This window comes from Hemitrygon akajei, chromosome 5, assembly GCF_048418815.1.
Source record: "Hemitrygon akajei chromosome 5, sHemAka1.3, whole genome shotgun sequence".
NCBI lineage: Eukaryota > Metazoa > Chordata > Chondrichthyes > Myliobatiformes > Dasyatidae > Hemitrygon > Hemitrygon akajei.
In genome coordinates, this window is record NC_133128.1 from 92,425,158 (window position 1) to 92,438,315 (window position 13,158).

The 13,158-nt window shown below is 42.1% G+C and overlaps 1 protein-coding gene across 1 annotated transcript in view; it reads right to left on the reverse strand.

The window, feature by feature from the left end:
- LOC140727335 (uncharacterized) overlaps window positions 1-13,158 on the reverse strand; it is a 41,064-nt gene that overhangs the window by 17,394 nt on the left and 10,512 nt on the right. The window contains exons 3-5 of the mRNA XM_073044603.1: window positions 12,691-12,711; window positions 11,660-11,911; window positions 1,314-1,385 (exon numbers count right to left, since the gene is read on the reverse strand). Coding sequence (XP_072900704.1) covers window positions 1,314-1,385; window positions 11,660-11,911; window positions 12,691-12,711 — 345 coding nt within the window. The remainder of the gene's footprint in view (window positions 1-1,313; window positions 1,386-11,659; window positions 11,912-12,690; window positions 12,712-13,158) is intronic.

Consider the following 13,158-nt stretch of genomic DNA (forward strand, 5'->3'; position numbering starts at 1 on the left):
GTTTAGCACCAGGGACATCACAGGAGTTACCAGTCAATGTTGAACTCAATGTAAGGACTCCAGCTCCAGATTTTTCTGGGAGTTTACTCCCAAAGCCTTCCCCATGAGTGGGTATAGCGCAAGACAGCGGAGGTTTGTGATCAGAGCTTTCCTTCTCCTGGATGAGCTGCCAACCACTGTTGACGAGCCCCATCTGCCCAAAGCAAACAGTTTTAAGATGCCAGTAACCTGCCCTTGCCCTTCTCCTGTCAGTAGAAACAGTTCTGCTGGGCTAAATCACTCGTGAAGGCCGAGAACTGGACTTGGTTGTCAGAGGCTATTTGAGATGCACACCATTGGGAGCTTATCTCCACTACTCCCAGTTATAACACCTTAACAAACCATATTATATATATATTCCCATTAATTAGGACACATTAAGACCAATTAAGCAGCAGAACCACTTTGACAAAGTTTTGGGGAAATAGCTACAAAGGTATAAAAGAGACAAAATGAGTAACAAATTGTGTATTAAAATGAAAGAGAACGAATTAGAACACCACCAATACTACTACAGTACTATCAAACTGTGTATTAGTTCCTAATAGTTATCGATGGAGGAATTCATTTGCATTGCTTTCTTTTGACTGTAAAATGAACAAAATCTGTGCAGACACCTATTGCAGATAATGGACTGCTTTCATACAGTGTGGTTGATAATTGCATCCTCCAAATCACCATTTTCATTTCGATGTTCAAGATGATTTTCAATACCTTCAAATTTTCCGTGATTTCTAACTTGTTGAAGTAGTAAAATGATTTCATTTTCACTCCTGGTCATTTCTGGCAACTCCAAGCCTGAATGCTTGAAACCACAGTGAGAAAAACAGTTCTGAATTGCCTTACTGCTTATTTATCATCAACTATAAATCAGAAAAATCTCTGCTTTTTGAAAACAAACTCTCGTATTTGACACAATCTAAAAACTGTTCACTTGAGTTCACGACCACCGAAGTATACACAACTGACATTAGTTAGAAATGTTCAGCAACAGTCATGATAAAGTCTGAATGGCAAAGTTTATATCAGAGTAATTGGCAGTTTAAAAAAATTAAATATTGCAATATACTGTTGCCGCCAAACAACATATTTCATGACATATGCCAGTGATATTAAACCTGATTCTGATCCTATACTGATTTCCATTAAATGTGTCTTCAAATGTCAATTTATTGTGAGCCTTCAAACAACAATCTGAACACTTCACACAACAATGGTAAGCAAAGGATACACATGGGCAACTCAGGAAATGGTGACTGAGCGATCTTACTCACAGGAAGGTATGGGCTGTGTTTCCTCCTGAGGAATGGGACTGTGAGATGATAATGACGTTGTCTGCTCTGCATCTGCAAGGGAACAAGAGTTGCTAGCCAATAAACATGATGTGCAATAGGTTGACCACAACATAAAGCATTGGCATTATTTTCTGAACACTTTCTCCTTTCAGGCAAGTTGAGCGCATGGGCAATTGTTCCTTCAGAGTTCTACGTTCAACTGGCATGCAGATGTAGGGAAATCAGCTGTGTCTCACTAAGGAGCATTCCTATATCCATAGGTTTAAGTTGAGGGATGATCTACTAGAAATAAAACAGAAAGTGTTAGAAATGCTCAGCAGGCCGGGAGGCATCTGTGGAGAGATAACAGAGGTTCTATGATCTTTCATCAGAACTGTTCTAATGAATGTTTATCGGTTCATCAACTCAAAACACTAACTTTATTTCTCTTTCTACAGGTGCTGTCCGGCTTACTGATATGATGAAGGTTCACTTTCCAGGGCCTGAGGGGCTTATTGCAAAGCTCAGCTTTCTAGTACAGCAGCTTGACCTTTCCAAGGGGTTGTGTTGTTTGTGACAAGGTTAACAGATAAACAAACAAGAACTAGTTCTTAGTGTAAAATTACACGGAATCAGTTTGAAGTTAAAAGCACAGCTTTGTAAACAGCAGTACAGGGCACAGGCTGCTGGTTCACAGCAGGGTGGGGAGGGGGTGATGGAGTGGAGCTAGCTGCTAGGGGATGTGCTTTGCAAAGTGAAATGTCCATCAAACTTCTGTCTGCACTAACCAAATGCAAGACAATGGGGTAATGTCACTTGGCTCATCAAACATGGTCACAGGTATGATAATCAATGGTTGGGATATTTGTGTACCTTAAGTGCCAGCCATTATAGCATTAATTTTAGGGGTTTGGGATCTCTGTCCCCAGAAGGTTTAGACCATCAGTTTGAATTACTTTGTCACAGCAAAGGTATCTGAAAAGCATGATATGCAAATAATGCCAACTAGTTACAAAACGGTATAAATGTTAAAAAAAACTGAAGATTGTTGGGAATGACAAGATGGATGACAAAGAAGAACAAGCATTCGTTCCTCAACCTTCAGTTTCTGTGTCAGTCGACCATTCATTCGTAAGTTGTTAGCATGTTCTTTTAGTTTGTAAGATTTGTACCTGTGTTTGGAAATCTTTTGTATTTCGATATATCACTTCCTCAGGTATAGTCTCATTTTGGCATCCATAAGACATTATTAGTTATTGCATTACAGGAAAGTTGTGGAGGCTCTGGAGAAAGAATACTGCCTGGATTAGAAAATATTACCTCGGAAAGTTTGGACAAACTTGAGTTGTTTCTTTGGGGGTATCAGAGGCTGAGGAGAGACCTGATAAGAATTATACAAGATTATTAGAGGCATAGGTAGAGTAGATAGACTCTTTATCCATAAGACCATTAGGGATAGGAGCAGAATTAGGCCATTCAGCCTATCAAGTGCACTCCGCCATTTCATCATGGTGGATCCAATTTCCCTCTGAACTCCATTCTCTTGCCATCTCCCCGTTACGTTTCACACCCTGACCAATCAAGAACCTGTGAAACTCTGCCTTAAGTACACCCAATGAACTGGCCTCCACAGTCACCTGCAGCAATGAATTTCCACAGATTCACTACTCTTTTGTCCTGTGGGGTTGTGCATTATTCTGATTGTTGAAAGTTGTTTCCGTTGTGATTGGTTAGTTTAGAAACTGCAGCTGCTTTTCCCATTGGATAACTGCCTGGTGTCCAGGTTCAAACATCCTGGGTTTATAAAATAGCATGTGGAAGGGGCTTGCTCTCTTTTTCCTTTGCTTAAGGCGAGGATGAACATGATGATTGGGAAGGTATGCTCTGCATGCACTTTTAACTAAGTGTGTTTGTTGAATAATCATCTTTGTATTGTCTGTAACTTGGGGAACATGAAAGTTTGGTCAAATTTTTACAGTTTGTAAATGAATGATTAATATACCTATTCGAAGTCAGTGCATTTCCTGTCTCACTTGCCGGACCTGATTCATTTGGCACTGTGAGCAGGGTCTGTCTTTTTGAGCAGAAATGTATTTCTTTAAGAGGTTATTTAAAAGAGAGGACCCTCCAATTGAGAGATGCAGAGTCCCAGGGTGGACAGATAATAATGCAGGCTTTGGAAGTCTCGCTAACTTACTGATGGGTTACAGGGTGCCAGTAGATTGGTCAGACCAGTTAGATTTTGCTGGGGTTCAAATGAGACTTCACATTCTTTTTTACTTGGGTTTTTCCAGGAGAACGGATAGCCAGCTGATGCTTTTTGGCTTTTTGCAGCAATTGTAAGACATCAGAGTAAAACGATAGTGAGCCTTAAGAATGAACTGGAAGATCTCAGTCAGCGCTGTATTATTCAGAGTGAATCACTATTGATGGCTCAGAGTAGGGCTACGAAGTTAGATGATATGAATGTACAGATAGCCTGTCGGTAATGAAAGTATGGAATTTAGAGGGGGCTCAAAGGGCCATTTGGGACCCTGATCCCGTTAAGGTGCAAGTCACGTTGAGGTGGAGGTGATGATCCTTCTGGTGGGGGTTGGGAGACGGGAATATCTGGCTGGTTGATGCAAATGAAGGGGAGTGGGAGTAGAGTGACTCCCTCCGTTTCATTCTCGAAATGATCACCCTCTCTCTTGTGTGTTTGAAACAATATGGGCCAGGCCAGTAATTATGCATTCCTACACCCCTTATGGGGGCATCGATCCGCAGCTCCTTCCTCTCAGGGGAGGGGGATGGGGAGGAGTGTGCGGGCGATGCTATAATGGACACTTTGAAGAAGGCAGTGCTCAGAGAATTCTCCAGGAAGGAATTAGCGAGTTTAGGAGATAGGTACAGTTGAAGGCTGGGGAGTCTTTGGCTGCAAAGTTATTGAGGTTATGGGTGTGGGGATACCGGTGTGAGCCTATCTAATAGAGAGATGGGTGCCTTAGGAAGACTATCGTCCCAACATGTCATTAATAAGAAGTCAGACATTTGATATATCCTTTAAATTTGAAGAAATCTGGTGACCTTCTATTCAATATTTTCATATGATTTGATTTATTGATTTTTATTGATTTTTTTTGAAGTTTTGGATTTGATCAGAAGGTCTTTCTTCTCTTGGTTTTATTCTCTGGATGGACTGCCCAGTCCTTTATTACCCTTTTGTTTTTGTTTGTAGAGAATAGTGGGGGGTTTTCATATAAAAATTTCAAGAAGTCTTTTTTTTCTTTTTATGAATTGATAAGAGGAGAATTAATTATCTTTTTCCTTATACATTCTATATCAGACTCATACTTTGCATGATTTTGATAATGTTTATTTCACCTTCTGTATGTATTGTTATTGATATATATATATTTGAGATAATTCTCCTCTTGCTTGTATATATGCTCTTTTTAAATCAATAAAAAGATTGAATAAAAAATGTCTGGAGAACATTACTTGCTTCCCTTGAACATATTTTATTTACTGAGTAGGCCTTTCTGGCCCTTCGATCCAGCCACTCAGCAACTCCCCCTATTGAATGCTAGCCTGATCATGGGACAATTTACAATGACCCATTAACCTACCAACTAGTACGTATTTGGACTGTGGGAGGAAGCTGGAGCATATGGAAGAAACCCACGTGGTCACAGGGAGAACGTACAAACTCCTTAGAGGCAATGGTGGGAATTGAACCCAGGTCGACTGCACTGTAAAGCGTTGTGCTAACCACTATGCTGCTGTGACACTAATGCATTACTGTGGGTTCGGGTAATGGCAAGTTAAACTTGAGGATCCCACTCTTGCTGACTAGAATTTAAAACCCCAAGTGGAATAGAGCACAGAAGAGGAGGGCACTAAAGTTCAATGCCAGTGGGCTCTTATCACAGAAATATACTGCGATAGTGCTATCCCACTGGAGAATGTTGAATTATCTTCTGGAATGGTGGGACACCTGCTTACGGGGGCAGTTTTCCCTAATAAAAGGGGCAATGCTGTCTTTAATAGCACCAGCTGTTGGTCGTTCTGTAAGTACAGCAATTCAATTATTACAAGGTCTAGTGTATGGAGAAGAAGGTGATGTTTTAAGAGACTCTGTCTATGTGTGTGAGATTCTGTTATACATTCCTGTCAATGGTATTTCAATTTGCACACTGGACCCACAGTTCAGATTGCGGCATTTGTGTGAAGTCTCCTTACTACATTGCGGAAGAGATGCCACTGATATCAATCTCCTTAGCGACAGAATAAAGTGTTGGGAGAAATTCTCATGTTTTAGCTTTCTGTTTTGGGGGAGCTGGGAGGGGGTAGTCTGTGCCAGCCGCCCTCATCCCACAGTATGCTAATAGTTAAGGGACGAGCCTTAAAAGTCCTGGTGGAGTGAGTGTTTTAAGGGCTGGTATTTCCCTACGTACTATGTGTATAATTGGAAGGTCCTGACTCTTAAAGTGATTTCCTGGCTGACAGAGTGTGGGTGTAGGTGTATTGAGTACAGGCACAAGTGAAAGCTGGGTGGCAAGTGTGAGCAGGACCAGTATCCTGGGACCATGCCCAATGGTGTTGAGAGGCAGGGCATTAGTTGGAAGCTGAAAGGCACGTACTGGGTATGCAGATCCTAGGCATAGCTGTTGCTCCACGGGGGGTGCAGTTGATATGTGGTGCTATATTTATGCCACCCCAGTGCCCTGAATGAGCACCTTGTCCATGCTGGTTATTACAAGGGCAATTACAAAGGAAGCATGTTTTGATTGATAAGCCTTCCTCAGCATGGTACGGCCAGACTGACCGGGGAATGGATTCGATGGCCTTGGATTACCTGCTCACAAAGGAAGGTGACACTTGTACTGTTATTGGTGAAGAATGCTGCACTACGTTCCTGATGAGTTGGACAACATCTCTCACATGGTTGATCACATCTAAAGAGTCAGTGTATACCAATACCAGCTCATTAACTATTACACTCCGGGTTGGGGCTGGTGGACTACTGTAGGGTACTGGGAGGTGACTTGGGTTTACAGTACTGGGTATTGTACTCTTGTGTTTTTTGTATAACTTAGTTTGGAATTTGTGAGAGTCATACAAATTTGAGAGTTGGATCATCATGTTTGCAACTTTAGAGGAGTGAGGTGTCCTGAGGAGGACATGCCTTATTCTGATTATTGAAGGCTGTTTCTGTTGTGATTGGTTAGTTTAGAAACTGCAGGGGCTTTTCCCATTGGATAACTGCCTGGTGTCCAGGTTCAAACATCCTGGGTTTATAAAATAGCATGTGGAAGGGGCTTGCTCTCTTCTTCCTTTGTTTAAGGCGAGGATGAACATGAGGATTGGGAAGGTATGCTCTGCATGCACTTTTAACTAAGTGTGTTTGTTGAATAATCATCTTTGTATTGTCTGTAACTTGGGGAACATGAATGTTTGGTCAAATTTTTACAGTTTGTAAATGAATGATTAATATACCTATTCGAAGTCAGTGCATTTCCTGTCTCACTTGCCGGACCTGAGAACCTGATTCAATATTACACTTCTGGTTGAAGAAATTTCTGTTCATCTCTGTTTGAAATGAATGTTCCTCTATTCGGAGGCTGTGCCCTTTAGTCCTGGACTCACCCCCTATAGGAAACATCCTCTTCACATCCACTCTATTTAGGCCTTTCAACATTTGCTAGATTTCAATGAGATCCTCTCTCATTCATCTAAATTCCCGCAAGTACTGGCCCAAAGCCATCAAACACTCCTCATACAATAAACCTTTCATTCCCAGAATCATTCTTGTGAACCTCCTCTGAACCCTTTCCAATGTCAGCATGTCCTTTCTTAGAAAAGGGACCCAAAACTGCTCACAATGCTCCAAGTGAGGCCTCAGCATTACATTCTTGCTTTTATATTCTAGTTCTCTCATAATGAATGCTAACATTGTAATTGCCTTCCTCACCACTGACTCAATTTGCAGGTTAACCTTTAGGGAATCCTGCATGAGGACTCCCAAGTCCCCTTGCAGCTCAGATTTTTGAATTTTCAACCTGATTACAAAATAGTCTGGGCTTTTATTCCTTCCACCGAAGTGCATGAGCATATGCTTCAACACCGTATTTCATCTGCCACTTCTTTGCTCGTTCTCCTAATCTGTCCATGTTCTTTTGCAGTTTCCCTGCTTCCTCAACACTACCTGCCGCTCCACCTATCTTTCTATCATCTGCAAACTTGGCCACAAAGCCAAGCCAATTCTTCCAGCCAAATCATCGACATATAATGTAAAAAGAAGTGATTCCAACAGAGGCCCCTGTGGAACACCACTAGTCACCGGTAGCCAGTCAGAAAAGGCTCCCTTCATTCCCATTCTTTGCCTCCTGCCAATCAGCCAATGCTCTACCCATACTAGTGTCTTTCTTGTAATGCCATAGGCTCTAACCTTGTTAAGCAGCCTCATGTGTGACACCTTGTCAAAGACCTTCTGAAAACCCACATACACAACATCAATTGATTCTCCTTTTCCTAGCCTACTTGTTATTTCCTCAAATAATTCCAACAGATTTCTCAGGCAAAATTTTCCCTTAAATAAACCATGTTGACTTTGGCCTACTTTATCATGTCCCTCCAAGTACCCTGAAACCTCATCCTTAATAATTTATTCCAACATCTTCCCAACCACTGAGGTCAGACTAAATGGACTTTACTTTCCTTTCTTCTTTCTCTCTCCTTAAATAATAGTTTTGCAATATTATAGTCCTCTGGAACCATGCCAGACTCTATTGATTCTTGAAAGATCATTACTAATACTTGCACAATCTCTTCAGCCACTTTCTTCAGAACGCTGGGGTGTAAGTATTCCATCTGGTCCAGGTCACTCATCTACCTTCAGACTTCTCAGCTTCTCAGGCACCTAGTAATGGCAATTGCACTCATTTCTGCCCCTGACACTCTTGAACTTGCGGCATACTGCTAGTGTCTTCAACTGTGAGGACAGATGCAAAATACTTACTTTGTTCATCCGCCACTTCATCGTCCCCCCAGTACTCCCTCTCGAGTGTCATTTTCCAGTGGTCTAAAACCAGAAACTCCAGTCATTGCTGTTCTGCCGTTATCCCTGCTAGTGTCCTTTTCAAATCAACGTTGGTCAGTTTTTCTCTCTTGCATTTATGATTCTCTTTAATCCACTGTAATACAGATACATCTGACTCATCTTCTCCCTCTCAAATTGCAGGGTAAATTCTATAGTATTAAGGATTCCATTACCTTAAGTTCTCCAATTAAATCTGGTTCATTACACAACACACAATCCAGAATGCTCTCTCTCCTAGTGGGCTCAACCACAAGCTGCTCTAAAAAGCCATCTCATAGGCATTCAACAAATTCCCTCTCTTGCAATCTGACACCAACCTGATTTTGCCAATCTACCTGCATATTGAAATACCCCATGTTTATAGTAACATTGCCCTTATGACATGAGTTTTACATCTCTTGTTGGAATTTGTAGCCAACACTCTGGTTACTGTTCAGATGCCTGTATCTAATTCCCATCAGGGTCTTTTTACTTTTACAGTTTCTTAACTCAACCCACAATGATTCTACATCTTCTGATCCTACAGGTATGACACCTCTTTCTAAGGATTTGATTTCATTTTTTAACCAGCAGAGTCCCATCCCCTCTGCCTACCTTCCTGTCCTTTCAATACAATGGGTATCCTTGGATGATAAGCTCTCAGCTATAATCTTCCTTCAGAAACAACTCAATGATGCCTACAACATCATACCTACCAATCTTTAACTGTACTACACAATCATCTACCTTATTCTGTATATTGTGTGCACTGAAATATAACACTTTTGGTCCTATATTTATCACCCTTTTAGATTCTGTCCCTATGTTACATTGCAACATATCCAGGGACTGCAAATTTTGCCCTATCATCTCCCTGTCCTTCCTCACAGTCTCACTGCACACTGCATCGACTTGTAGACCAACTGCCTTATCCTCAGCCGTATGACTCTAGCTCCCAGCCCCCTCTGACAATTTAGTTTAAAGCCGAGCAAACCTGCCAGCAAGGATAATAGTCAAGGCTTTGGGCCTACTCTGCTCCAGGGATTCGGGTCTATGGACTCAATTTAGTTTTCAAACGCTGTTGCTGCTTCTGTTGTTTATGTGATTTGTGTTTTTCTCTTTCTCTGCACCTTGGGTGTTGGTCTTCCTGTTTTTAAAATTGGGTCTTTCAGGTTTCATGCTTTGTGGCTGCCTGTAAGCAGACAAAGCTCAAATTTTTACAATTTTTACATACTTTGATAACAAATGTACTTTGAATCTTGTACAGGTTATACATTCCCCAGAAAATATCCCAATAATGCAGCTATCTGAAACCCTGGCCCCTGCACCAGTTGCTCAGCCACACATTCATCTACCAAGTCATCATATTCTTACCATCACTGGCATGCAGCACGGGCAGCAATTCAGAGATTACTATCCTGGAGTCCTGCTTTTCGAGCACCATTTCCCTTTGATAAATCCATGCTGATTCCAGTATTCCTCTTAAGCTTTTCAAGGTGATTTGTTTGTACATCTTTGATTGCAGATTACACCATTTCCTTCCATTAATGTGGTAACAAATTGGTTGTTTCTCATTTTCTTTCTCTCTCTCTTTTCTTAAATGATGGGTTTACAATTGACATAATCTGACGTGTTGGAACCTCTCTTCCTACCTGACAAGAACCTAGGAAAGTCACATACTTCATAATCTCATTTGACATTGAAATGGAAAATGGCAGGACCCTAACAGTATCGAGGTACAGAGGAATCTTGGAGTCCAGGCCTATAGCTTTCTGAAAATGCTTGCACAGATCGTTCGGGTACGTGGTGTGCTTGCCTTTATTAGTTGAGGCACTGAGTTCAAGAGTCAAGAGTGGAGGCTTTACAGAGGGTGCAGAAGAAGTTTATCATAATGCTGCTGAGTTTAGAAGGCATTGGTTTCGGAGAGATTGGACAAACTTGGATTATTTTCTCTGGAGCAGTAGAAACTGAGAGGAGATAAAGAAGTTTATAAGATTATGAGAGACGGGTATCTGTTTCCCATTGTTGGAATGTATAATACTAGAGGGCCTACACTTTAGGTTGGAGGGGGGAAAGTAAGTCAAAAGGAGATATGCAGAGCAACACACACAAAATGCTGCAGGAACTCAGCAGGCCGGGCAGCATCTATGGAAAAGAGTAAACAGTCGACGTTTCGGGCCAAAGCCCTTCGGCAGGACTAGAGAAAAAAACTGGGAGTAGATGTGAAAGGTGTGGTGGGGAGGGGAGAGAGTAATGCCAGGCAATAGGTAAAACTTGGAGGAGGAGGAATGAAGCAAAGAGCCAGGTAGTTGATTGGTAAAAGAGACAGGCCATGGAAGAAAGAAAAGGGTGGGGGGGGGGGCAGGAGCACCAGAGGGAGGCAATGGGTGGGCAAGGAGATAACATGAGAGAGGGACAAGGGGATGGGAAATGGTGAAGGGCGGGTGGGCATGACTGTAAGTTTGAGAAGTCGATGTTCATGTCATCAGGTTGGAGGCTATTCAGACAGAATGTAAGGTGTTGTTCCTCCAACCTAAATGTGGCCTTATTCTGACAGTGGAGGAGGCCTTGGATGGATATATTGGATTGGGAAAGGGAAGTAGAATTACCATGGGTGGCCACTGGGAGATCCCGCTTGTTCTGGCGTATGGAGTGTAGATGTTCGACGAAGCGGTCTCCCGTTGGGTCTCACCAATATACAAGAGGCCACACCAGGAGCACTGAACATAGAAAATGACTCCAACAGACTCACAGGTGAAGTTTTGCCTCACCTGGATGGACTGTTTGGGGCCCTGAATTGTAGTGAGGGAGGAGGTGTAGGGGCAGGTGTAGAACTTATTCAACTTGCAAGGAAAAGTGCCAGGAGTGAGATCAGTGGGGAGGGACAAATGGACAAGGAAGTTGCTCGGATTTTCAGCATCTGCCGATTTTCTCTTGTCAGGAGATATGCAGAGCAAGTTTTTTAACACAGGGAGTAGGGAGTACCTGGAATGTGCTGCTGGCGGTGAAAGTGGAGACAAATATGATACAGTGTAGTTAGATAGGCACAGGAATGTGGAGAGAATGTCGGGATATGTATGGGCAGAAAGGGATTAGTTTAGTTGTGTATTTAATTAGTTTTGCAGAACATTGTGAACTGTAGGGCCTGTTCCTGTGCTGTACTGTTCTATGTTGAATGAATGCACTGAGACTATTTCACTCTGGAACTTGGCAGAGTTCTGTAAAAGCCCTTTGCTGTATGACCTTAAATACATGGCATTAGGTTAAAGGTTAAACTTGCTCTCACCATCAATGTCTTCTGCCAGGACCATGTCTTCTTCGCGCAGAGCTTCGTAGAGTCTCTGGCAGGAACGCTCCCCTTTCTGCAGGCAGATGTTAATCAACTGCTGGGCTTGACAGTAGAGTGTGCTCTCTCCCTGCACGATGTCCAGCTCGTACTGTGAAACCGTTTCATTGGAGAATAACCTCATGACAATGGGTCTAATCAGGTGACCAAGTCGCTGGCACAACGTGCTTGCCTGTTTTAGTAGTTTCTGCTCTGTAGGGATAAAAATCACAGGCTTATTTATATTGCCTCCACCCTTTCACCAAGTACAGACAATATTAGTAAATGATTACTTTCCTTTAAGTGGATATTATCACAAGGCTACAAGGACCTCTTGACATGATCAGTGTTACACAGAATACAAACCATCTGTTTTGGTCATTGATTCACACAGTTGATGCAATGATCAAACTTTATGACAGCCCATCAGCACGTGTCGAATTATACACAGAGCACAGGGATGGCAATTCCCAAAGGTCCCAAGCCTCAGTAGGCCCATGAATTGACCCCGACAGCAGGAGGTTATTCCAGTCCTCTCCCAGCTTGCATTCTTCAGAAACTTGTGCTTACATTTAGTTTATTTCTGAGTTATAAGACCATGGGTTCAAATACCACTCCAAAGTCACAGAGAATGTTGCCTCATCTGTGAGGGGCCTTGGGACATACAGTACATATCACTCGTGCTGTGTAAAGCCAGCGATTCATAAAGGTCCAACATGACTCCTGTCTTTCAGTATTCACTGTGCCTATTCTTAAATGATCTTTGAAGTGCCACACTTGTTTTGTTGGCTTACATACAAAACACTATACTCCTGTGGGTTATTACTGCTGGCAGTAGTCATACTCCCTTTAATTGTACGACAAATTATCTGCCCAAGTGTCTAACCAAAGGAAGAAAATAAGCAGCAGAATTAAGAGATACAGACACAGATAGGAGAACTATGTGTGCTAAAATAACAATGCCATTTGAATGATGTGGGGAGATAACGTACCCGTTGGTCCACGCTTGATACCTGAAAAACATTGAAAGAAGTTCTTTAATTGGTTTGTAAACAACTCCACATTACAATCCACTTTCTCAGTTATCAGGCAGTCTCAGCTTTTTAAGGAACTAAGTACTTGAAAAAGAATAAATTCACATGCTGTGAATTTTTAAAAAAATCACAAATGCTGAAATAAAGCAAAAACGGCAGGGATACTCAGCAGTTCAGGCAACATCTGTGGAAGGAGACGGACAGTGAAAGTTTCCATCTGAATGTCATGGTCCCTTCTGGCAATCCCCCACCATGCTATTTACCTCAGGAATTGGGCCTCAATCCCCTCGTTTAGTTCCAATCATTCCCAGGTTCCACTAACTGCACACACTTGCTTTCCATCAGCAAATGCAGTATAAAAACCCTGTGATCACAACAAGGAGCTGCCAGTTTGTTGGTTGACTCTGGTGTGAGTAACCTCATTTC